The following is a 26,597-nucleotide window of genomic DNA, read 5'->3' as shown; positions in this document are numbered from 1 at the left end:
CAATAAAAAAAATCTAGTTAAATGTTTTTCATAATTTACATATATAAGTGACAATGTTGTCATCTTCACTCATTTATATAGTCTAAAACTTGCAAATCAAGTATAATAAGCTTGAAGTATTTTTTACTTTATATATTTCTTCCTATTCCTTCCATATGGCCTTTACACTTTTTGCCTTGCTTGTAATAAGAAATTCTATATTTTTAAAATATAGACATATTACAAACAATGTCTTTTAATTTGTATCATTCTATTTTTCCAACTTTATAGGATCTATAGATGATCCAATATGTTTCTTATACTTTCTACAAACAATCTTCCATAAATCCTTGTCAATAAGAATAAACTTGATTTTTTTCTTTTAAATTTGCCAATTATCTCCATCAATTTTTTTATCATATAATACTCTATTGCCATGTTGCAATGAATATATCTAAAATTAAATAATAATAATAATAATAATAATAATAATTGAAGATGGATAGATATGGAATCTAAGTGAAGCTTAATACCTACTTATAATCTTCTAATATAAATTCTAAAAAAAATCCAAAATAATAATAATAATAATAATAATAATAATTTGTATGTATGTAGTATTGCACCACAAGGACTCTTAAAAACTTTTAAGTCCAAACTTCCAATATTGAGAAAGTTAGAACATCTCAAATTGAATATTATTGAAAAAAAATAAAAATAAAAAAAAACATAAAAATTCACAAATTTAATCTTTAAAGTAGTTGAAACTTTGCTAGATTGAAATCATAGTTCTCATGCAAAGTTTTCAAAGACGCTATGGATTCCCAAAATATGTTTGTTATTATTGTTTCTCGGTCTTGCTCAAAGCATACTTCTTATTGTTGTCATCCAATCTTGCTATTATTGCTACTATATTCTTAAACCGACCATGCATTCCTAATAGAGCACTTCCTTGTTCTCCACTTTATTTGCTTACTATTGAACATCAAACATATTACAAGCTTCAAGTTAAGAGTTTTTGAAGCTCCAAGGGTTGTTTTCAATAAAACTTATGTTATAAATTTTTTTTCAAAAATCTCACATTGCTTCTAGAAGAGCTACCAAGGATTTCTAAAATTTGGATTTAAGTTCACAAAATTTAATCTATAAAAAATAGCTTCCTAAAATGCAATCAAAAGACCAAGTCTAGCAAAATAATCTCATACAATCCACTCAATCTGCAAAGAATGATCTAGAGTGCCAAGCTTTGAAATCATGTCAAAAAATATAAGGTATGTATTGCTATATAATAGAAGTATATTGATATGAAATAGATATGAATTCACTATCTAATCATTGATGATTCAAAAAAACTAATTGCTTAAAATGAATCTCAGGTTTTAGTTCTTATAAGACAAGCCATAGTATATTCACATGAACTTTCTAGTGTGAACTATTTTTTCATGAGAATGTTCATTTGTTCTCTCTATTGTAGGAGTATTAATTTTCTTTCTTTCTTTCTGTTGAACATGTCCTCCAACAAGGGCACAATACAAAACAAACAAACAAAAAAGTGATAATCAACAAGCACTGTCATCGTTGAAGTTAATAGGTGCTTGTGACTTAATCTTCATCACATTGGATGTGACCACTAAAATAATCCTTTGCCTAAGGGCCAAAATATGCATTTAATTCCCCAGTAAAATTGTGATGAATTGCGATCTATTTACTATATATTAAAATCATCCCTCGACTAGACAGCAGTGATCAGAGCACTGTATAGTGGGTTCATGACTCCAGGTTTTTTTTATAATCCCTTGCAGCAATGCATTGCCAGTCTTTACTGGTTGTTAGCTGGGCCATTAAAAATGCTTCTCTAAAGGTGCCTTCAGTAGTGGTCAAGACGAGCTTTCTAGATTTCATCAATTAACTTGCAAGCTATTACAGTATCATCTGTGCAATCGGTCCTTCCATGCCCCACGTAAGATTACTAGGATTTAGGACAACACTAATGGCCAGCTGTTGAGGAGGTTGGGTTTGATGGTTCAGTGGGTACTAGTTTCGTGGTTACTCCAATCTTGTTATACTTTCCTTGGCGTCTATATCTGAAAATTTTAAGATGTGCAATCAAATTTCGTGCTGCACTAATAAAATCTGTAGCTGAAGCATGGTACTCTCTTGTTCGGTGCTTACCATGGAGTAATTGTGTTCTTCAGCTCTTTTTTGAAGAGCACGTTAGGCCTTATCAGCAATCATAATATTACACAAGAAGATATCTGCCACCCGAATTAGCTTACCTGTGAATTTTATCCCCAACACCCCCTATTTGATCAGTGTTAGTACTACATTCGGCCACCATAGGTTTATCAAGTATGCATTTAGCATCTGTGCTTAAGTCACCATTTCTATGAGAGCATCACACATGGAATTATCAATCGATTGATGAAATGTTATGGACGGTCCTAAAAACGCAATTTGTGTTCCAAACTGAATGGGAAGATTTGTAAATGGGTGCACTCTAGCAATCGGATAGCTACATACCTAGAAGTACATACATCTGCGAGAAATTGGGAAAAGTGGATGGAAGAAACTGAAACATACACTCACTCCTCACACCTTGACAAAATGCCGACGTTGAACCTCATAAGAGGTCTCATGTATGCAAGGTCCTGAATTCGATATGAGGTCCTGAGGTAAATGTGGTCGTCTTTTCGTACAGGCATGTGGTGTGGAAATGATCAGACATAGGAGCATATGGTAACTGAGTAGGCTTGGAACCAATTGTTGTAAGGCATCGCATCTTCGTCATACTCATCGAATACCTCCTCCTTTTCCTATTTCCGTACGCCATTATGTATCTGAGAAGTTGATCCTATTCTTCACACGACTCCAGATTCACCATTATATATACAGTAACCTTCGTCATTTGCATGAACTCAACAAAGAGTTGATAACATGTATGACAAGCTTCAGAGTTACTTGCTCCGACGGATCCTTTGAAACGCTCATTTGATGAACGCAATTATGGTACGACTGTTCCAAGAAATAATGCATGTGCGGGCCTAAAACAGAATCTTTTGGATTGAGAGCTAAGGTTGCTTCTTTAATCCACCTAAGTTTTTGCCCTGTATCCTTCGATAAATCAGATGAAAGCTGCTGCACCAAGGACAACAGCACACCTTGGCTTACGGGAAGAGGCTCCGCTGAAAGAAGGGAAACAGGATCGAGCTGGCACAGACGATCAAGTTAGACAAGGACCCGAGAAACCACATATTACAGTAGCCCATCATCACTTAGGGCCAGCGACTTAAAAGGATAAAGGTTTCACTAATATAATGACTGAACTGCCCGCACGTCAGCCACGAAGGTGAGCAAACAAGGATTTGATGATTTGAAATGCAGCAAACCTGATTGCACAGCCAGAACACGACTTGCAGATCACCAGCTGTCAGAGCCTTGTTAAAAGCTTCCTCCATCATCCCTCCATGAAGTAATCTGCCAATCTCAATCGTTGGGTCCAAGGATTCCTCCGAGCGCCGCAACGAATATACCTGATATTAATTTGGTTCAAAAGCATTAGTTCATTTCTCATATGTGTGTTCAAAATTACAAATAATAAACAGATAGACTAGTGAAAACCGAATCTGTTAGAGACATCAATAACTGTCACTTGACCTGTCAACAAAATTTTCAAACACCATTAAACAAACAACTTGGGAGGTGATTCTTTAATCAGGACCTGATCTGGCAAATTGTTATTGGGTTGGTCCACATCCCCACTTCCATCCGCCATTTTTATAAGTTCCAAAAGTTTTGTCATGCTCTGTACAATCTCTTCGTTCAAGGTCTTGGCAAGAGATGATGCTCCTGTCACCAAATCCTGCCACCCCATCCACAGAGGCTAAAAAGTAACTAAACATGCTAAGATTGTCAATAAATTGATTAGTGCTTGCAAAATTTCTGGGAAGTAACAATATATCTACAGAAATCCTGGTGGCAAGATTGCCTTACCATTACCGTTCTCGGTTCCCCTAAAAAACATGAACTTGCCATTACAGAACAGGATTTGCACATAACTAACTTCATAGAATAACCCCCTAAAACAGGATCAGAAATAATGTAAATTGACGGAGTGTTTTTGTGTAAACCTGGAGGTTGGTGGCAAGCGCAGTATGCGTTGATGCGAATTCTCTCTGAACCTGGGAGCTGTATTCTGCCATTCCCGTTTGAAAGACACTATTGACTTCATCAAACATAGCCTTACAAGATCGCTCAAATGTCGGAATAATCAAGGTCTCAAAACCTGCACGAATTCCATCCTGAAACAACGTGTGTCCAAATTAAATGATGATCAACAAAGGCAATTATATCTAACCGTTGCGTGTAGTTCGGAGCTCAGCTAAACGATAATAACAAAAAATTGTACTCTGGTCCAACAAAGATCATCACCCTGGAGAGTTCCGAGTAAAGGGTGTCTTTTCAAAGAATGCGTGACCGGAAAATGATAGCCTTACTTGCAATGCCTGCTTTCCAGCCGTCTGAAACTGGAATTTGAGCTGCTTGGTCATGGTTCCTTCCAGCTTAGAAACTGTCTTTTCCATCTGAGGCACCACTTTTTCTATGAGACTCTTCTGTACACAAGCCCAGCAAACCAGGCGAACCTTGTGTTAGTTTCTCTTTCATCGAATTGACAACGACTTACTAGCAAGTCAATAAGCGCAAGTATAAGTTGCTGTATTGCATATATGTCATAGCATAAACATTAAAGTTGCTTATTTCAAGTGCAAGTCTAGAAAGCACCAATTTTCGCGTGGACAAAAAACTTGTCAATATACCGACAACCTGAAACGTACCTGAAAATTTTCTGCAAGGGCAGCTGTTAATGCATTTTGAACAGGAACAACCAAGGTCTGAGAGATAGTAGCTGCAATAGCATTGACTTCTTTCTTGAGACCAAGCTCCAAGGCAGCTGGCAAATCCTTGACTGAGAAACCGTTAAGTAGTGCGGTAATTTGCTGAATCCTTTCACGTTCCTGTTTTTCTCTTTTGACATTTTCTTCGGCAAGTCGTATCCAGATGGAGTCCACATTAGCCTTCATGACTTTCTCCAATCGTTGGCCCAAGGTCACTTAAGACACATCAAAAACCCAAACTAGACAGCATCAGAATGTCTAGTAGTCAAAGAGTGCAAAATAGGATTCTACGTGTCGAAATAATAAAAATCGTGTTTTTAAATAAGTCCATCGGCTTTCCCTTTACAAATAAACAATCAAAAAAAGGTCGTGTGTTTACAACCTTCCAATCGCTTGCCCTCCTTCACTACCGGATTGGCTACTATCGTTATAAATTGCTTCTGCAGCTCCTTCTGCATTTCAATCAACTGGAAAAGTACGAGAGAAATTTTATCAGCCTCCTTGCTGATGTTAGGAACATACCATCAACTTCTAAGCTTCTTATGAATATGCTATATAAGCTTGAATTTAAGGTTGTGGCAAAAATTATATCATTGTCTCATTAAACAATTTATGCAGGTAAAAGTTATCCCACGTTTCTTATTTGCTGTGTCCAATTGTTGAATTGTAGAACAGCAGAAAATGGTGGCAGTTGTAGTCTGCAACTCACAATTGTCTTCAATCCTCAACAATCCATGAACAGCGTCTTAATTTTATTGTACCGATTAAATTATTACGGCAACACTACTAATGTATAGTTACAAATAGAGTTCGTATGTTGGTGTAGTAAAATAACACGGTAAGGGCCGAGGGAGAGGACCTGGAAGATTGACTCTTGCATAGAAGCCACCTGCGCAATCATGCTTGTAGAAGATGGAGTTGAACTAGACCCAACTTCTTTTGATGAACCCGTCACAGAACTAGTTCGTAGCTGCAGAGATGAAGGCAAGGGCACGCTTGCTGCACCCCCATTCTTGTTCTTACTCTTCCTTCCTTTCACTGCTGACGACGTTGGAGAGAGCATGCCAGCAACGATATTACCAGATTGCCGGTCTAGCTTGAGTGCTATGCTTCTAAGTTGATCCTGTAAATCATCAGGAGCAGACCGCTCTTTGTCCTCGATGAAGTCTCTCTCTTGGACTTCGTCAGTTGTAGCAGCAGGGCCGCTATTGCTCTCGGTTGTCATCTCTTTTTCGAAATATTCTGTGCCCGCTCCATCTTGTTTTACAGAGGAGTCAAAAATAGGAGGGCTGGAAGGAGATTCACTAACTTCTTCCCGATTGCGAACCAAAACTTCAGAGGACCACGTCACTCTCACCTTATCAACCGCCACGTTTCTTTCCTTCGCATCGTCTTGCCAATCTGAAACATCCATAAGATCAAACCCAGCATCTTGATTTTGTGAATCCCGTTTATTACCAGTTGCCATGGATATGATATCAGAGGGACTAATGAGTTGTGGACTCGTCTGCAGCTGAGTAGTTACTGGATTTCCAGTGCTGCTGCTGGAAACCCCGTCTCTGTCTTCTTGATCTCCTGTTTCATCCTCCATGGAATTACTGTTGAAAGAAGACTGATTTCTACCAGCACTACCTTCCGAATCCGGCAAAATATCCTTTGTTTCTTCTACTTTTTCCGCCCTGTATCTAGAAAGACCAGTGGAACCAGAAGGATACTGAATTTCTCCTTTTGCTGGGCTTCTGGGCCTAAGGCGTCTTTTCGGGGGTGGTGTTGGTGGCTTTGATAGATTCGAAGATGTTAGGCCGGACTGTATTACTGGACTGCTCGGCCTTACTGCTCCCTCTTTAGAATCTCGCAGTAAGGTTAATTTGTTAGCATCAAAAGCCTTATTCATTTCTGAAGGATTTACTAGTACTTGACCAGAGTAACCCAATTCGGTCAGATTTCCGAGAGCTGCGGGCCGAGGAGGAATACCAAGATTTGAATTTAAAGATGCATTGCTCACTCCAGGCGTTGTTGAGTTGGCCATCAACTTCGGATGAGCTTTTTCAAAAGGTGGAAAAGATGAGGAAGTCGGTGTCCCAGCTGCCGGAACCAACCCCAACCCTTTCTTTGGTGTGTTCGGAGTTGATCCATTCGTGGTGAGTCCGTCTGCTGGATTGGGCAGACACTGTGACATGTCAACGGTACACTGCAGAATTGCTTGTGTCTGCTGACAGAATATTTTGAGAATGCCTTCACCACTATCACTGACTCCATCGTCATCAACAGTCAAACTAAGAATAGACGTTGCCACAGCAAACTCAGTGAGGTAGTCAAAGCGAGGACTGCCAGAAGTCGACGCAAATTCATAGTGGATCGCGTATATTGCGTGTTTTTTAGCGTTCGCCAGAATAATTAGATTTGCTCGAGAAGAGACAACAAACTGATTGAAAAATGCAATCTCTGATTTGCCGTTGCTCTGAAACTCGAGCGTCTGCATGCACCGCCAAACTCCAAGGCCTGGTTGGGTAGACTGATCATCATATGCCCACAGTTTCAACTCTCGATTGACAGGTCCCTGCTAAAACAAATCCACCATATTTACTATTTGTTTTCGTAAAGCATTCCTAATCGTTATTGCAAAGTAAAGTCTCTGCGAACTTCCCATGGAGAAGACTTCTCGTTGCACATTGAAGTATGCTGCCATCTACTTTCAAAGTAGTACCACGTAATACTATAGTCCGCAGTAGCGGTTGACGTTTTGACTGTGAGGATTGAGAAATATTAGGAAAATGAAAAGGTGGAAAAACAGTAACACTAAGCAGGTTCAGCGTTAGAAGGTTTAAATTGTACAGAACTCTGAAATTTTAGTTTTTCTGTTAAGGTTCACAAATCAAACAATGCAAGCCAAGAAGGTGAGCAAGACATGAATCTGAAAATCACGATCACAAGCACACAAAGATGCCCCAGCAAATTGTTTTCTTGAGTTTGAGCTTCAATCGCTACAAATGCCTATCACGCCAGACGGTAATAAAATAAAATAAGAAAATTGGTGTATTAAGTTACCCCCGTCAGTAGGAACTGTCCATCTGTGCCTCGCGGTGGCGGTAGAAAAGCGACTGTGTCCACAGGATTTCCGTCGTATGGAACGAATACTGATGCCTGGCAATGCTTCCTTTCGCTCCAAAACCGAACCTTTCAGGCAGAGAAAAATAGTAGTAAATAACTTGTTGACAGCTTCAGTTTCTTCAAAGAAGGCACACAACCTTCCTACTGGCTTTACAAACAAAAATTTCAAGCATGGACGGTTGCAGATTCTTTCAAACCTACATTCTAATGCAAACAAACAGACGATGCATAATCACCTCTTCTCGAAGTGGCCACTATTAACGTGGAGAGAATTGACCCTCTTCAGAACAGCTCACAAGCTAACAGGTAGCTTGTGAACGTTACTGCAATTTTGAGATGTCTTGTTCAAAGCAGGAAATCATTCGTTAAATACTTGTTGAAGGCATAGCCGTTCAATTGATGTAGCGTGCTTCGAGCAGCCTAAAGATATGAACTAGCTGCTGGAAATTTCTAACCAGCAACATGAATTGCACACACTACAGTTCTGAAATAATCGCCATGCTGCTAATCATGAATCCGATTTAGATCTGAAAATTTCAGGTTGTTCAGGTGCTAAGTCAAGCCCTTCAAAAGTGAGACTCGACAGGCGAAGGGGTTGCCATGCAGAGATTTTGACAAGTCTCCAACTTTTCACAACGTGGAGTCTTAACCAACCAACTCATCTTCCCTCTAAGCAGCTCTTGCAAACACTGATTCCAGAATTCCAGGTTGAATAGCACTAGTTATTAGACAATGACTAGACATCCAACTACAACGCCTTGAAAAGCGATTATCGAGACTCACTGTTCCATCTTTGGAGGCAGATGCCAGACAAGCAGCTCCTGATGCACAGGTTGCCAATTCCGTAACATCGTCATTATGCTGCCCAATCACATGAACTCCTTTTATTGGATGGTCCACACGACACTCCACAAGTACATCCATATTTGATCCCCCTTGTGCTGCTACTTGTGCTACATCTATAGCAATTACAAATTTCCCGACAGCAACCACCAAGGATCCCTGCATTAAAATCCAAATGTTAGCAAATGAAGTTTCAATAATTTCCCAAATAACATGTATTTGTCAACAGAAAAGATTTCAATCATCTTTAGTATGAGTTTCTGATGTATTTCATGTCCAACTTTTAGATGATAAAAGCCAAATGACTACGGTAAAAGCAACGATTACCAACATGTGCATGTGACTAAACAAACCTTCCCAACATACTACATGACCGTGAAATTTTGGACATCCTAATGAGATTTATGGTTGAGGAATCAGTTTCAAAATTCTACAATATCAACGATGTTATGAACAGCAATTGAGATAGTTGTACTTTCCAAAATTCCATATCTTCAGAGAACGTAAGTGCTCATCACTTGGAAAAAATGAAAACACCCATAGATGTGTACACATTGACGGTTGTGAATGTCAAATGAGACACCTGTTTCTGAGAATGCCAGCATAGGCGAGGATGACATCTCTCCCAAGTACCAACAAATTGCAGGGCTAGTATTATCTGTTCCGTAGGTTTTCCATCCTCTCCATGTCCCTCTATAATCCTGCGGATGTAGACTCGTCCGTCTTGGCTAGCACTGCAAGAAAATCACGGTGGAATGCAATAAAACTTTAAGCCAAGCATATCAATATAAAGAAATGTATTTGATCATGAATAAACTTCCAATGACGCAAATATGGCAACCGCTGGAATTGTGCCCAGAAAAGAACTAATATTTGCTCTCATTTCATGTTGGTGACAGAAAAAAGATCTCCAAATGCTATTCCATGTCCATGAAACAATTTCAAGCTGTTCCTAAGACAAGAATAACACGATCATGCTTCCCTGAAATCAATTCAAATAAATCGAATACCGAGAAAAATTAGCACGTACAGTATGAAGCGAGAGGTCATTAAATGAACATTCTGAATCAATGAAAAAGGCCTACCTAGCCAGGATGGAATCGTCTTCTGAAAGAAATGTCATGTCAGTTACCCGCTGCCGCAAGAAGAAAGAAAACATCATTTGTTAACCTTCAGACCCAGGAATTCACGAACAATTTGTCTATGCTGCCAATGAAGCGAGATGAAAGCGATGACCAAAACCCTAACACCAATGGAACTAGACAGACAAGAATAGCATTGACAAATGCAGGCTCTGACCTGTGTATGGCCACGAAGCAAGGCTCGCTGTGAATTATGAATGTTGAGAAGACGAATCTGACCATTACGTAGCAAGTAAAAGACGAAATTCTTGTTCACAGCAATCTGCCTCCCCATCGGATAGGCTATTTCCGAATAATATTTGGCAATTGCGCTGACTTCTAGTTGAGCTTGAGCATCTCCAGCTTTACGGGCATCCACATCATAAACAATTTGATCCCCCTTAAGATATCGTCCTCTCGGAAGTTTAGAAGTTTGCCTACCTTGTGCAGAGTGTACAAAGGGGACGAGTGGCACAGTGGATAGAGCTGGAGACATGGGCTGGGGAGTACCAGGTATCTCTGTGCCAATGCTGTGAGACGCATCTATCGGTCTAAATGGAAATAGCGGGGGTCTAGGTGAGTTTTGTGGTGCTCCAGGAACGTAGACTGTTTCCTCATAAACCTCTCCACCTTCACCTTCAGATTGTGTAGTTAAAAGCGCCATCAGCCGAGCTCCATCCAGTGGTTGAGAAAAGGCAGGGTTAAACCTGTCGGACCCCTGAGGTAAGGACATGGGAAGAGATGTCGACTGCGACGGTCTGGATTGAGGAAAGACTGGTGGAGGCGGGATCATTGATGGAATTGGGATACGAGAATGATTAGAATGAGAGGGGGAGGAGGGATGTTGAGAAGATTGTTGACTGAACTGAGAAGCTATATGTGGATCTTGACGAGGGCTGTGGTCTTGGTTATAGTGAGGCCCGTGGTATACCGGGGAACCTGTTTCTCGAAAATGTGTAGTGTTGTAGGCATAATTCAATCCTGGACTACCAGGATACATGCTTGTGTTTGAAGAAAAGCTACTAGGAGGAATATTACCAGCTGAATATGGGTGCAAAGGCTGGTAGTGGAACGAGTTACCAGGAGACGAGGGTTGATAGCCAGTTGTCTGAGGCGGATAGGGGCTTTGAGGGGACCCTCTGAAGAACTTGTGAGGATCATATGCTCCTGGAGAACCTGGATTTGCCATACTTTTCCAGTCTCGTACTTCAACACTTAGACCATCTGCATTTGTAAACAAACAAGTTGCTTAATTGAATTGCCTATCAGAATACAACTCTTCCGAGTGTACTTCGTGAAGTCGAATCCACAGATGGAGTCAAGAAACACCCAAGGAACAGTGAGATACCAGATCTGGAGTGAAGAACACGATTTTGTACTGGTGTCTAAATCGATGTTTCATCTCTTTTGAAAGATAAGTAGCTCACAGGAACCACTTCAGTGACGTCAATGTCATTCCGAAGGACCTCACATCCCAAAGAGGGGCATATTCTTTCAAGTGCAAACTTACTTGGAAAGACACGGCCATGAGCTTGCGTACAGCTCTGCAACAAAAACGGATTTACAGTAGTTTGTGGTGTCAAAGCATCACATACGTACACGATAAAATTTGCGAAGTTGAGCAAAGATTTTCCAAGGTAACTTCTAAACAGGGCTGCAACGTCGGTTGAACAATCTCTTTGCTCAGAATTTCGGGAGGGATACCTTAAATCTATTAATAAGCTAATTTCACGCAAAACACGTCCAACGTATCATGATGACATACGCAAAATACGTCCAGCCATTCCCACAAGGATTACAGAGAACAATGTCCACATGCATATCGTTCTCTGAGTTAAATCTCAACAGTCATTGAAAGTTGATTTAACGCAATCCTCTCAAGAAACATGAGGTCGGAATACTAAGCAGTGACCACACACAAATAGGCAACAATCCAATTTCGCCCTAGCTCCTGCATATCTTAGACGCAAATTTGTATAGCCAAAAATTTGTAGGAGTGCGAGGAGAGGGTTTCAGCACATCCTGCATTTTAATGTGCTGCTACCTGGTGCAGAGCTACTAAGTTCAAAGCCGCGTTGCATTCTGAGTCTAGCTTCGCAAAGATTTAGAACCAGCAGGTACGTACTATGTAACCCGTAGCAATCTTGTAGCTAGGCTAGCTTACTCACTGAGCAGATTCAGTCGATAGTTTGCTTGGATTTAGAAAAAAAATTAAAAAAAGAAAGCAACGTGAAAGCACAAGATTCATCACACGTTCCACATGCACTTCCAAAAGGAATAGCATCCGACCAGCATTACGATATCTTATAACAGGGGATGCACATGTTCCGAGCAGATTCTTCGTCAATCCTTGTGGATTCAAGTGAAAACAAGTTTCTACCAAAGATATGGCTCGAATTAAGACAAAGCCACGAGTAAGTGCAATTCACTGTCCAAATCGGAATTATCGAACGAGCAGATGATTGCACATTCCAACTAAAAAAGGAAGAGTGTTTCCCCAGTCATGCTATGGTTTCCCTTCTCCTATATTCACATATCAGCGATTCGACCTCGTACAACTAACACTGTTCTTCAATCGTAGCATTGATGCATACCTACTTGAAAGGGGATTCAATTTCTCAGTAGAATGAATCCAAAAGACACCAAGCTAGTCATCGTAGCTCTGATTAACTCACCGAGAATTCCACCACGTCCTAGCCACAAGAAATTGATCGAGTGCCTCCACTCTGCTTAGATCAAGCTCCACTCCAACACGACAGTCTCCGAGTCTAAAAAGAAAATTCTCCAGGAGTTGCAGTTAATGCTGCAGCAGCACGGCATCATTTAAACTTCTTCGAATTGCAACTCCTTTTGACGCGCCTAACAGAATCTGATCCCACGATTACCCGTCGAAGCAACCACTAATTATGAAAACCTTGTCAAGCACACAAGGAAATTTCTCGTACCAATTGCCTCCTCTGATTTCCACCTCAATTCGATTTCATTTCTGTGTCCCTATTTGAAAACTATACCTTAAAACCAAGCAAATGGCCGATCGAGTCTCTCAACACGCAAGAACTCTGCGTATTGAAGCACCGGCAACTACCTGAGTTTCCTACAGCTCCTCCTCCTCTTGCACAGCTCTCTGACATCAATAAATCGGCTAACTGGAACTTGGAAACCCTCATTCAACCACCCGTTCCAGACCAGATGTGCGCTACAAATTCCCCTACGAACATTCTCCGCAGCTATTATAGATAGATAGAGAGAGAGAGAGCGCGAGACCGAGCGTGTCTGTGTGTTAGTTTGTGTGTTTGTATTTATATATATTCTTGACACACAAAAAGCCACAGAGATGCGCTCCTGCTACCAAGTCTCCGTCTACAACAGACTGCAATTCATCGGCTCTGGACTTTGCAACAAATACACTTCAGCTCATACCTACGCAAACATAACCATAGCCTGACCAGAGTCTTTTGAAATTTCAGCAATATGGAGGAAATGTTCCAGTCGCAGTAGGCGTTCGCCACTGTAACACCGGCTTGCTTGATGGTACAGCAATAACAATAACTAACATCAATCAATAAACAAATGTCGTATAGACACAAAGGAAAATGGTTGTAATCATAGTGTTTTACTTAAAATACAATGTTTTAAACATAAAGGAAAAACAAAACAAAACAAAACAAAAAAAAAAAAAAAAAAAAAAAAAAAAATGTTGGATGGATGAGAGCATTCATCTGTCTTGCTTTGTCTCCTTTACCAAGGACTGAAGGACTGAGAGGTGTGGGGGAGGAAGGAAGCCTTGGTCTATTCCACAAAGCCACTGAGTAAAGGGGGCCATGGATGACTTGGTCTAACCCCCCCCCCCCCCCCCGAATGCCCCTCTAAGAAAAAGTCATGGAGCTACAAGAAAAAGAAAAAGGAGAAGAAGAAAAAGAAAATACAACAGACAAACCTGTACCTATTGCTCAGGTGAGGTACTACACAGTTTACAAGGAAGAAAGAAGAAAGGAAAAGCTACCACAAGGCTGCTATTGAGAGTGAAACCCTAAAACTGACAAAAAGTATGTTCTGCAAAGGGAGGGAACAACAGCAACAGCAACAACTTCCCACAAAGGCTGTTCTCTCAGGTTGGTGTTTATCCTTTGTTGGCTGTAGCTGTTGGCCAGTGTGTGTGTGAGAGTACAAAAAGGATCTTGAAAGTTCAACCCTGTGTTAGTTATTGATCAACTACCTCATGGCTTTTTACAAAGGGAATGAAATGTGTTGTTGATCCTACACACACACACACACACACACAAAAAAAGGTGTTGCATCCTTTAAAGGATGCAACTCTTACCCTCTTTGTTTTTCCCATGTCCACTTTTCTCCTTTCCTTATTTTCTTCCCTAAAATAATTGATGAGTAGGGAGAGTCCTTGCTCTCTCTCTCTCTCTCTCTCTCTCATCTTTTCTTTTTTCCTTTTATGTTAAGTGTTACATGTTTAATGTTTTATGTTTCTTCCTTCTTCTTACTTTCATATTCTTAATGTATTATGAGGAGGCAATTGGACTGTATCTATGCTGTATGTAATGGCAGTTGCCATTGGTACTACCCAGACTGTTTAACCTATTTTCCGGGCTGCCCTTCTCTGTCCCATAAAGAAGCAACCTACTTTTTCTAGGTTTAGCATAACTAACTACCCTAGCTTTTTATATGGTAGGAAGGGACCCACTCTCCCTGCCCCATTCCCATTTGTTCCATTCTTTTGGGCTTATTCTTAGGGGCCATAATCTCATTTCGAGTAAGGCTATTATGTATTTATATGTGCATACATACATTATTAGTGAGTGTGTCTACATACATATATATATATATATATACTTAATGCATTGTTTTGCACGAAAAAGGTCTATAGTCTTAACAAAATCATAGGCCATGAGGGTGCAATGGGAACCCCAAACTGATACGTTTTTTTCCTCTCAAAAGGTGTGGTGGAATGTGAGCTTCAAGAACAAGAAGAAAATGTATGTATGTATGCATGTATGCATGCATGCATGCATGTATGTATGTATGTATGTAAAGATATATAGTATAATCAATAAGAATGAATGTAAACATGGTATAAGAAAGAGAAAGCAAGGAGAAGAAGAGGCCATTGGCATGGCCAAAGCTCCCCATTGGTATGACAAAGTCGGAAACCAAAACAGCCCCTCAACAATATTCAGGCAACCTTTTTAATTTTAATGGTATTAATATTAATATTACATATTATTTATTCTTCCATTGTGAACCAATAAATGCAAAAGCAGCCAAAGCTGAGCCTTATCTATTCAAGGAAAGGCCAACCACATTCAGGACCTATTCCTTGTGGCTTACCCTCTCATGCAAGCATTCACCTTCTCTCTCCCTTTACCTCGGTATTAGCACTTGGAGTTTTCCCAATCACATCTCACAACCACAAAAATCAAAATACTATGGATTCTGCATTCCCCCAAGTTTCTATGCTAGAGGTTGACCCATCTCATTCCAAGAATTTGGCCCCATAAAAAAGCCACTTGTCCATGTCCTTGTATATGATGTTCATTTTATTTTATTTTATTTTTTGTTTTATGTATGAGAGCATGTTTGTGCACCAAAACCATGGATTGCAATCCTAGATGAGAATTGGTCTTCATCTAAAATGTGATTCAATTTTAGGATTGAATATGTCAAATTTAATTCTTTGCAATACCTCCAATGTTGCACAAATTCTTAATTTTACAGATTACTTGAAGGTCGATAAATAGATAGATATAATTAGACAAATATTTATTAAATATTTATTTATTTATGCTTTCTTTTTCATTAATTGATATTGTTTAGCTATTTTTAATGATATCTATCCGTAAAATAGGATAAATTATTTTCAATCTTCATTTCTTCATACATAATTGATTTACATTTAAGTTCTTCTTTGCTTACAAAAATCCAACTCTTTTTCCTCTCTTTATAGAATTTTAATTTATTTATAAAACTGTAAAAATAAAATTTTAGTATTATTACATTTCTACTCAATTATTTTAGTTTTAATAACTTCAAATTCTTTAATATATATACATTTAAGTTAAAGATTGATTGACTCAAAAATTAATCTCTTCCCTTAAATGTATAACCATATTTCTATTTAAAAAATGATTTTTCAAAAAAAAAAAAAAAAAAATTATCATATAATTTCATTTATCAAATCAAATACAAAGAGAATACAAACAAGCAAGGTTCTTTTACAATAGATAAGCATACTAAAGTGGTTTTCTTCCTATTAAATTTGAAATTTGTATGATTTGGTAATTTTTAATATAAAATGCATCTAGGGTTATTTAAATTTAGATAAACGGCTGTCTGAAAGTCTATCAATTTTTAGAATAATACAATTACTAGAAGATTTGTAAAGCTCTATTAACTTGATTTTACTATGTTGGTTAGAATTTTTATCTAAAACTAATATCAAATTGATAATCACACAAAAACATTATTCTTTAAATTTTTATAATAATATCATCAATTTTTTTTCTGCTTTTGTGTTTCTAAAATTGAATTGGATCGGAATGTGCTATATAATGCAAAAATATTAAAGAGATCAATCAAACACTTGAATATAAACATGCTTATATTATTAGATCTTAAAAATATTGTTCTTCTCCTCTTTTGGTTTATTACGAACTTGTAATAAATACAAAAAATATTATTCTGTGCTGAAAATATAAAAATGCTTTTTATCCGAAATTTTATGCAAAATGTTTTTCTTTTTCGTTTGTTTATAGAATTAATACAAACATTTCTCCTATACATTTGAATGTAAAGTTTTCAAACTTGAAGTGGCTTGCATCAATCTATCAATTTATACAAAAAATTAGTTTATAGGAAAGGTTATATTAAATTAAAAACAGAAAAAAGTATTCCACGTAAACTTATATTTCTAATAACGTTATTCAAAAACATATTTTGTGCCAGTACATTTAAATCTGTTTTGATTCATATATTTAATTACTCTTTTAGTTAAAGAGATATATGCATTTAAAATTTTTAATGAGTCTTAGCTTAAATTAAAAATCTATTTATAATTAAATCTCATTTTTTTCATTTTACAGAATAAATTAAAAGATGTATTTTTATCGATTTTTTAATTTGAATTCTAGTTCTTTTGATATTTGAAGTTATTTTTAAAAATTTAATCGAAATATTTAAAATATATATCTTCTTTTACTACCTGATTATATATATATATATATATATATATATCCCTTATTTTTTGTTTGATTATAGATTTTAAGAGACAATTATAATTCTATCAAAACTAATATCTAGTTTTTAAAAGCTAAATATAAATTTCGTGATAGGCTCAATACAGTTCATGGACAATATTCTAAAACTTAAGTTATGTTTTAATTTATTGTACTTTTTAAAGAATTACATGTATGTAAACACAAATTTTAAAAAAACATTATTCAAATAGTAAAATAGATTTATTAAAAAAACTGTCTTGATAACTGGTGTATATATACAAATATATATAAATATAGATAGATAGATAAAATAAAACTCAAATACTTCAAAATTTTTATGAATATAGCTCAAATTGATAAAATAAAATTTATTACAAATTTTTTAAAAACATTTTAACTTCTGGATTCTTTTTGTATACTTAAATTTATTTTCTTACATCGTTTACACTGAATATTCAATGATTTTTTTTTATTTTTTTATTTTTTTTTGTTTGTTTTTTGTTTGTTTTTGTTTTTGTTTTTTTTTAAATACTATGATATCAAAAGGACTTACACTAAAATCTATGTTAAGAATTAAGAAGCTATAATTCTAACCATAAAAAAATATAACCATTTCAATCTTAAATTTACAAAAAATCATTCTATGAATTAAATAATCAATATGTGATTGCATTGAAAATAGTCAATTTTTCATTTCAATTTTTTAATTTTAATTCTTTGAGTATTTCTTATTTGAATTATTTGAAAAAGACATAACAAAGCTTTTGAAAACTGGATTAATTTTTTTAAAGCAACAATTAAAAATAAAAATTAAAATCAACATACATTTTGATATATTTTATAAGAGTACTTTTTTTGGTATTACTAAAATTTTCAAATATACATGTATTTAATATAAAACTAAATTTTCTTTTTCAAATTTAAATTTTTGATTAAAAGTTTATTTAAAATTTCTGATTTAAAGTTGAACTTGGAATTTGGTATAATATATATATATATATATATATATATATATATACAGATATAAATATTAGTAGAAAATTTAAATATTAAAATCAAACCCAATCAACACTTCATTATATTACAATAAGATATCAAATCATTATATCTATTTTTAAGTATTTAATTGCACTAACATAAAAAATTCAATATTATTTTTCCCCTTACTACTATAATATATTTATTTTAAAAAATAAATCAGTGCATATCTCAAGTATTAATAATTTTATTTTAAAAATAATTATAAATTTATGTTTTAGAAAATATAAATGACTTTTGAATATCTTCAAATATTTTTGAAATTTAAAAATTCTAACCATTAATGATTTATTACTTTTTAAAAAATATTTTTAATTATACATTAGTGGAAAACCACACTGGTATAAAAATTAAGGTAACTTCAAATAGTTAATTTAATACTATAAAAAATTGAGAAATTATTTTAACTATAATACTTTAAAAGACCAAATATATAAAATTTCAAAATTTCAAAAATATCATTTAAACATAAAATGAATGAATTTGGAATTCAGAATAAAATTTGAATTAAAATATTATTAATTGATTTGTGCACTAAGATATATATAAATTGGATCATAGAGTTTTTAGCATTGTCTTTTTATGTTAATGAAACTATTTTTATTTGTTCAAATAAGTGATATTTCATTCCTTCAAATAATTTCTTAAAAAAAATAATGTCATATCATATATCCCTAGTGTCTATAGGCATTAATAAACTTATAAGGATGACATTGTATTTTTTCTTGACAAAATTAATAATTCAATTGAAAGAATAGATGATTTTATGGAAAATATCAATGAAATTTACATGATTGAAGAAAAAAATGATATTATAATAAAATCTAAAATCTAAACTTCATTTCAAAAAATTAATTATATATATATATATATATATATAAAGGGAACCAAACGAAGAGTTTGTGGCTCATTCGAAGTCACGAAAGAAAAACAGACATCGACGATAAAGAAAAGGAAAGGCTAAATAAGTTGAATGTGTCCTAGGATCGAGAGAGAAGAAAGAAAAGAGAAGCGAACGGAGAAGAAGAAAAAGACAACCATCAACAACATCATGCACAAAGCGAGCTGCTTAGCTGGCTGTCCCGCTGGCTGCTGAGCTGGCTGTCCCGCTGGCTGCTGAGCTGGCTGTCGAAGGAGTCGTGGTAGTTGTAGGGAAAGTAGTAGCAGTAGCCTTGCGTCGCTCCCAGTAGAGTGGGGGTGGAGGGGACGTGTAGAGTACACTGTGGACCCAGAATGGTTCAGTTGGCTGGTATCCACGTGGACATAACTCCGCCTTGTCCAGATGGCATTTATGAGCAGCCGTCCATCCCCCCCAGCCCCTGGGGTCAGGAGGAGCGGGGGAAGAGGGCTCGACCCGCCCTTCTGCTTCTTTCTCCAAAGGGTACAGAGACTGGGTAAATCAGTGGAGTAAACCCGTCCCGTTCATATTCCAGTATATATATATATATATATATATATATTTCTTTTATCTTGTTCTTTGTTTGGGGGGGGGGGACTAGGTGCGTCTTCTTCAATATGGTTTGTTCGAACTTTAGATTATGATGTAGTTGGAATCAATATTTTAATGAACCTTGATTCTACTATTTGTGTTTTAAGAATGTAAGAAATAATTTGACATTTTATCAACTATATTTCAAGTTAAAATACAATTTCTGTAACTATAAATTTATTTACAGCTGTGTTGCATCTTGAGATATTAGACTCTATTGCCTCAAAAGTATATGTTTAAAATAATTTTATAATAAAATTCTTTGTATATAAAATAAGGGTTTTATTAATGTTAGTATAGTTTTTGCTACTACCACCACAACCCACCTCCAACTCAACATATTTATTTAGTTTTTTTTTATCCCAATCTTAAATTTTAATTTTTTTAAATATTATTTCTTGACATTAATTTAAAAAACTTATTCTTATTAATAACATCGACAAAGGGTGGTGGTTTTATCCCAATCATAATTTTTAATTTTTTAAAATATTATTTCTTGACATTAATTTAAAAAACTTATTCTTATTAATAACATCGACAAAGGGTGGTGGTTTTATCCCAATCATAATTTTTAATTTTTTAAAATATTATTTCTTGACATTAATTTAAAAAACTTATTCTTATTAATAACATCAACAAAGGGTGGTAGTGACATATAGTGGATGGTGGTGGTAGTCACAATAATTGTGGTAATATTTGAACAAATGTTTAGGTTTGTGATTAGTTTTATGCAGATTTTGGTTCTATTCTTAAGTATTGTTGTTAATACTTTCTTATGATACATCAAGTTATGCTACATAAGAATCCATCATTCAATGAATTGAAGGTAATTAATTACAACTACAAACTTAAAAGTTTCAATATTCACACTTTTTAGGAACCATGGTACAAAAATGATCTTGTATACAATTACATTGTTGTTCTACACGTTTATATTATTCTGTTTTTGAATAAATGATTAAGGGCATCTTATTTTAATTTCCTTAAAATGTGTCATGAATAGTACTACAAACTTAATATAAAACAAAAAATATGACAAGAATTGCAAGAACATGATGAACTAAAAAAAAATAACATAAAAATAAAAAATAATAATGGTTTGGCCATATTTTTTAAAAAGAAAAACATGCTAGAAAATAATATTATAAAACTTTATACTGGTTTTTGCATTGAATTTCGATAACATCAATCAATAAAAGATCAGATGTGATTTGTAACGTTGAGTGGTTTTACAATCAAAATATTAATTAAACTTAACTTTCAAGAATACTTGCTCTAAAATTGAATTTGAGATAAATTTCTACAATAAGTGATAATAATTATTACATGAAATTTCTTAATTAAAATGACATTTTTATTTTAAATTTATTTATTTAATATATATATATATATATATATATATATCTAGAAAATTTTATTTGAAATTTGCACACAAGCAAGTGGTTTCAATGTATGCATGAATTTTAAAATATTATTCATACATCTATATTAACAATATAAATATAAATAAATAAATAAATAAATAAATAAATATATATATATATATATATATATATACATATCAATACATGTATTTGTGTGTCCATACATGTATGTATTTATCTAAAATATTTTTTGATAGGAAAATGAAAATCCAAAATTGTACACATACATCTAAAATTAAATTTATTTATATAAAATTCATTAAATAAATAACTTTTTTTACTTATTTATTTTTTACAAAATAATTTACTTGTTTAAATTCACAAGTTACAGCATGTATTGGTTGAAAGAAAGAAAGGTTATCTTCCTTTCTCCTAGATGGTAAAATAAATAAAAATAAAATACAATTCCAATATTTTATGTTTTAAAAATATTAAATCAGTCACACAAAAAGAGGTTGGATAGCATAGCATAATATTATGTTATAAATTAGAATTTTATCACAAAATTAGTAAACGGACACCTGTAGATATTATCATTCTAGCCAAAAAAATTGGACACCCAACTACGCTTATCTTTTTATATTAATGACTATTTGACAACTGTGTTTATAACAAAGAAAATAAAAGAAAAAAAATTATTATCTACAAGTGCAGCACAAAAACAGAAATAAATTCTAAAGTGTCGTCGTAAGCTCAAATTAAGACTCTAGAATACAAGAGCCATAGAAAAACAGATAAAATGTGGCACTATTTCCACGTTTCACACAGGAGGGCATCTTCTACAATCTTAAAGAATTTAATAGAATCTTTTTTCAAGCTTTCTTTCTTTGACGCTGATCAGAAACGATGAGGTTTGCTTCTGTCGTCCTCATTTACCCTTGTTGCGTGTATTGCTATGAGCTTCAATTACTGCCACAATACTCATTTATTCATAGTTAAAATGGCGTCTGTAGCAACATTGTTCGTATCTTTCGAAGAGCATGTCGGATGTGAGGAGTAAACTTCTTTGCCGCGGAGACGATATTTGCGGAATTTTGGCATCGGTTTTTCTGTGATTCGAGGATTTCTGGAGTCTGAATTTGCGAATTGGATGTATGCGACGGATGCTTATATGTTCAGGAGACAGGCTCCTATAATTACGATTGAGCAATTACATGCATCGGAGGTCTATTGATGGATAGGAAAGTGGATACTTGTTACGAGGGAGCATGTGGCATTCCGTCATGCTTGACAAGGCACGACTTCAAGATGGAAAAGTAAGTCGGTGAGCCGGTTGTTAAACGACGCATTCTCCTTGCTTAATCTGCGGGCATGTTAACGGAAGATTCTATATCTCATCCGCATTTCAACATTGTCAATCAACGCTTTAAATTCTTGTTCCTTCAGAGAGCATCGCTTTTTATGATATCAGTCAGATTTTGTGTCACAGGCATAAGAGCTCCTATTGTTTCGCGTGGCAGTTGATGGCTGTAGTTTACGAAGGTAAAATTTCGTGTGATTGGTTGAATTTTTGTTTTCAATGATTTTGTACAATTCTGTCCATGAACACAGATGCCGCAATAGAATATTAGAGTTGCAAGAGTGCTGTAAACATGCGAATTATAAGTCCAAGCACTGTGCATCAGTCAAAGGAATCCTTGCAATGATGAAGAAGAAACCACAGAAGTAGCAGACAGGACCAAAAGTTGCTTGATGATCACTGCATCAAATCCTCTTCAATTGCCTGCATGCCAACTGCGTGGATTACAGAATATCGTTGGGGTTAGTAGGGGGCTAAAACATTCTCAAGTTACACGTCATGGATATGTTGATTGGGGAAAAGGGAACTGAAATGCTGCCACGCACCATAGACATATTAAGTTTGGAATATCTAAATTATTCGATTAGAACAGCAGATGTTATAGCACATAATATACTCATGATTTTCGAACCATGATAGTCTGCTGCAGTCGTACAGTATATTTTGCGAAATTCTTAAAATCCTATGGATATCCACTAAGTTTTTGATGATGTGCAGCTTTGCTTTGCATGTGGATACTATGTATATGAAATAAATATTAGATTACTCTTTCAACACCCTCGCTTATCTGTCTTGCCATGATTTTACCTTCAAAGAATTGCCTCGGTTACTAATTCCAAGCACAAATCATCTGCACCTACAACCGTTGTAAATGACTACGTGTATAGTGTCACAGAAACAAGAGTTTCTAGTATAGTTACGTATGTTCGTCGTTGATAAGGCGAAAAACGACATGAGCATCGCATGCTGCATACATACCTACCTGACGACCTAAATCCCGTGTGAGATGACGACAAAGTTAGAGGATTCGAGCAGTTCCGTAAATGTTGAGTAGGCTTGCAGGTGAGGCCCATTTGTTGGCACACTGAGCCTTCAATTTGATGGCAACGTGGAAAGAATAAGCTGATGGCGGAAGTCCTGGATCTGATTTGGTTAACACCTTGATATCCGCAGTGCCGCCGAATTTGAGGCTGGTAGCCACGTTTCGACGTTGCAGATGCATATGTTGCCACGAATGAACCGTTTCCTCTTTCGACTGCTGTGCAAGTGTATCATACTATTTGATTTGGCAACAACTTCTTGACAGTGGACCATCAAGATACTATCGAAGTGCATTTTTGCAGCTACCAGTCAAAATTATCGATATGGGTTGATATTCACTGATATAATTGCTATTCAGACTGCACTTGCAACTGCTCTTCTGCGAATTTCATCGTTACTTGTCAGGAGTCATGGGTCATTAGTCCACCTGCAAATTTTGAGGACTTCTCTCTTAGATCGAAGAGGCTTCATCGCAGTGGTGAAGTCTTAGCTGACGGAGTGTCATCGGAACCTGAAACGTCGAAGATGGTGGGTATGAAGATTACGTCGGGTGCGGTGCTGGTGATATGCTTGCTGGTGGGTACGGTTTACGGATTTGTGGTCAACGAGAAGCCAGAAGATGGTTGGAAATATTCAGTGAACGGTTGGGGAGACTCGAAGGTGTCGAAGAATCAATTCGTAAGGGAGAGTCAGTACCAGTCGATCAGTTTCGACGACTTTGATCCCAAAGAGTTGGCGACCAATGCCGAACAGTTTGCAGAGAACACCTTCTCCGACATTCCACAGCAGATCATCAGTCAAGAGAGCAGCTATATTTACAACGCAAGGAGGACTGGTGATCATCAGCTCACTCAAGCCTCTTTCGATTACCCGACAAACTTTGGTACGAACCCCGCCTAATGGTTCTCGGTCGAACAGTCAAAAGGTAAGAAGCATGACAGTTTTTCAGCACAATTCGATAACAAAAAGAACCTCGACGGGGGCAAGATCAGCAACCCCTACGTGATTAATGCTCGTTAACCTAGAAGTTTCGATGCGACGACATTGTCGTTTCCAACTGAGAACCCCAAGAACACGCCATCTTATGTGTACAACGCTCGTAAAGGTGGCCCCGGCAGCCATACTCAGGATACAAAGACATCTCTTTCCACCACAAACGAGCAGCCGAATGGTGAACCAGCGAAGGGGCATGAAGGCCCAATTTCTTTCTATACTCCCTCCTCGAACAACGATGGAGTTTTTAGTTTTGTCAACCCCGGGGGTTCAGTTTCTAGCGCATTTAGCGTTAGCGAGGCCGCAAATTCCCAGCCAGCTGACAAAAGTGGTTGTTCAAGCTCGTAAGTTTCATATTCCTCTTTTAAGCCTACAGGAATTGCCGAGTTTTTTGCACTAGCATGCTATTGTCACTGTGCAGTCACTGCGTCGCGGAGTGTATGATTTGCGTCAATTTTTACTTATTTATTTATTTGGTGCTATGTAGATACTGGGCAACGCACATTGAGCAGTGGCCGAAGGTCGTCAACGTCTATACGCTTGTTACAGCAGCCTTAGGAGGACAGAATGTCGGAAGCGTCTACGGAACCACTACCTTGTTCCAGGCGTTATTGGACACCCGAAACGACCCTTATAGCAAGCTTCTACGCCACAGCGTTGCTGCTCTGCTGAATGCGATCACCAAACCCAGCTACAAAACTCGCCCCAATGTTGTGATTGACAAGTTCAACAAGGCGTTGATTTCAAGTGCCACGGCCGCTGCCCCAGCTCAGACGTTTGAAAATGAAAATCATTCTTACGGGTTTAACGAGTGTTCGAACTAGTGCTACGAGCACTTATGATATCGGGCAATGAGCCAATTCTCAAAGTATAGTGGCTCTGGCTGTAGTTACATGGTAACATCCCCTTCTGTTTCGATTAGCTTTTGAAATCGATCCAGCTGCAGGGTTTGTAGGTCGGATAGAAAGCTTCATCAGTGAACTGTGAAGTATTCGAACTGAAGTCTCGAACAGTTCCATTCACAAATCGAGGACTCATCCACAAAAAGCTCTTGCTGAAATATCTGAGACATTTGTGTTCGTTCTGTAGCATGAGCGTTAGTATGTGTTAGCGAACCAAGGTCGTGGGTTTCGCGTGGTGAAAATTGTATTCACGCTTACGCGATCAATACGAAGTACACAATCTGACTGCAATCATATGTGTGCATTGCGATCCATGAGGACCCCAGTTGATCTCTCAGAAGAGCCGGATCTGGAGGGGGGTGGAGCTCTGGATGTTCCCAAACTGCGTTCAGAGCTGCCTGTATTCGTGAACGGCACAACTGAGACCCGCGCCTCTCAGTTTAGGGTGTTGAAAACCTTACAGATACTGTATTCACGCGTGCTAGTCTACCAATGTATAAAACTGTCAGTGCATGGGTTTCAAAAGTCTTCACCTTTATCTTTGCAATAAATAAATAAATAAATATATATATATATATTTCCTATAATTTTGCAAAGTTTTTAAGATGGCAACTCATTCCTCATCAATTAAAGAAGGAGAAATAATACTATATAGAAATTTGATAGGGCAATGGTATGATTCAAGCACTTGAATTCATAAGCAATCAAATTGGACTTAAAAAAAGAACAAGAGATTACAAAGGTACACATGTTTTAGAAAATTTATGTAAGTTTGGTAGTTAGACTTAATAAAATATATATTTTAGTTGAGATTTTACTATGTGATTTTCTTTGTAGATATATAGATTTTTAGCTAGAAATTAATTCTAAGGTGATAGAAATGGATGTCAAAATGGTGAGAGCAAAATGTATATTTTTAATTTTTAATTTTTATTTTAAAAAATTTTAGTATCATAAATTATCATCATTTTTACTTGCCTTCAAATTTGGCATAAGATACAAGTTGGAATTAATATTCATCAATATAATTATTAATAAAAAATAAATATAACTCAATTATAATAAATTATTCATTAAAAATTACATAACAATTTGATTCATGGAGCTACAAATATTGTCACAAATATACATATTTATCTAGATTAGAAGAGTTAAATAGAAATAAGTAGAAGTAAATAAATTTGATAATATCTTATAAAGAAGCTTCATAGATGCAAATTTGATTATAAATTTGCAAG

At 36.1% G+C, this 26,597-nt stretch overlaps 2 protein-coding genes and 1 long non-coding RNA gene across 7 annotated transcripts; 2 read left to right on the top strand and 1 right to left on the bottom strand.

Moving 5' to 3' along the window:
* Window positions 1-2,360: 2,360 nt before the first annotated feature.
* LOC112280069 (enhancer of mRNA-decapping protein 4) lies at window positions 2,361-13,308 on the bottom strand. Of its 4 annotated transcripts, XM_024515054.3 has the most exons (15): window positions 12,622-12,760; window positions 11,457-11,490; window positions 10,125-11,170; window positions 9,911-9,960; window positions 9,409-9,559; window positions 8,766-8,984; window positions 7,920-8,048; window positions 5,731-7,431; window positions 5,254-5,338; window positions 4,812-5,086; window positions 4,473-4,589; window positions 4,107-4,277; window positions 3,698-3,838; window positions 3,366-3,509; window positions 2,361-3,186 (listed from the first exon to the last, which is right to left on the bottom strand). In XM_024515054.3, exons 3-15 carry the CDS (start codon window positions 11,133-11,135, stop codon window positions 2,881-2,883), a joined length of 4,500 nt encoding a protein of 1,499 aa, XP_024370822.1. In that variant the 5' UTR covers window positions 11,136-11,170; window positions 11,457-11,490; window positions 12,622-12,760; the 3' UTR covers window positions 2,361-2,880. The 4 variants fall into 4 exon arrangements, with proteins under 4 accessions (XP_024370822.1, XP_024370823.1, XP_024370824.1 ...); XM_024515055.3 differs by lacking the exon at window positions 11,457-11,490 and having other exon boundaries at window positions 12,622-13,308; XM_024515056.3 differs by lacking the exon at window positions 11,457-11,490 and having other exon boundaries at window positions 4,473-4,586; window positions 12,622-13,198.
* Window positions 13,309-21,376: 8,068 nt separating this feature from the next.
* On the top strand, window positions 21,377-23,201 carry LOC149989462 (uncharacterized). 2 transcript variants are annotated; one of them, XR_016501962.1, is made up of 3 exons: window positions 21,739-22,379; window positions 22,553-22,605; window positions 22,749-23,201. It is a non-coding gene; the product is annotated as an uncharacterized LOC149989462 (long non-coding RNA). The 2 variants fall into 2 exon arrangements; XR_016501963.1 differs by lacking the exon at window positions 22,553-22,605 and having other exon boundaries at window positions 21,377-22,379; window positions 22,675-23,201.
* A 1,162-nt stretch (window positions 23,202-24,363) lies between these two features.
* Window positions 24,364-25,741, top strand: LOC149989461 (uncharacterized). Its single transcript, XM_090249399.1, has 3 exons — window positions 24,364-24,389; window positions 24,490-24,801; window positions 24,945-25,741. Exons 1-3 carry the CDS (start codon window positions 24,364-24,366, stop codon window positions 25,279-25,281), a joined length of 675 nt encoding a protein of 224 aa, XP_090105525.1. The 3' UTR covers window positions 25,282-25,741.
* The last annotated feature ends 856 nt before the right edge of the window (window positions 25,742-26,597 follow it).

The sequence above is a fragment of the Physcomitrium patens genome, chromosome 3 (assembly GCF_059467195.1).
Source record: "Physcomitrium patens ecotype Gransden chromosome 3, ASM5946719v1, whole genome shotgun sequence".
In the NCBI taxonomy this organism is placed as follows: domain Eukaryota; kingdom Viridiplantae; phylum Streptophyta; class Bryopsida; order Funariales; family Funariaceae; genus Physcomitrium; species Physcomitrium patens.
This window is presented reverse-complemented; position numbering and strand designations above follow the sequence as displayed.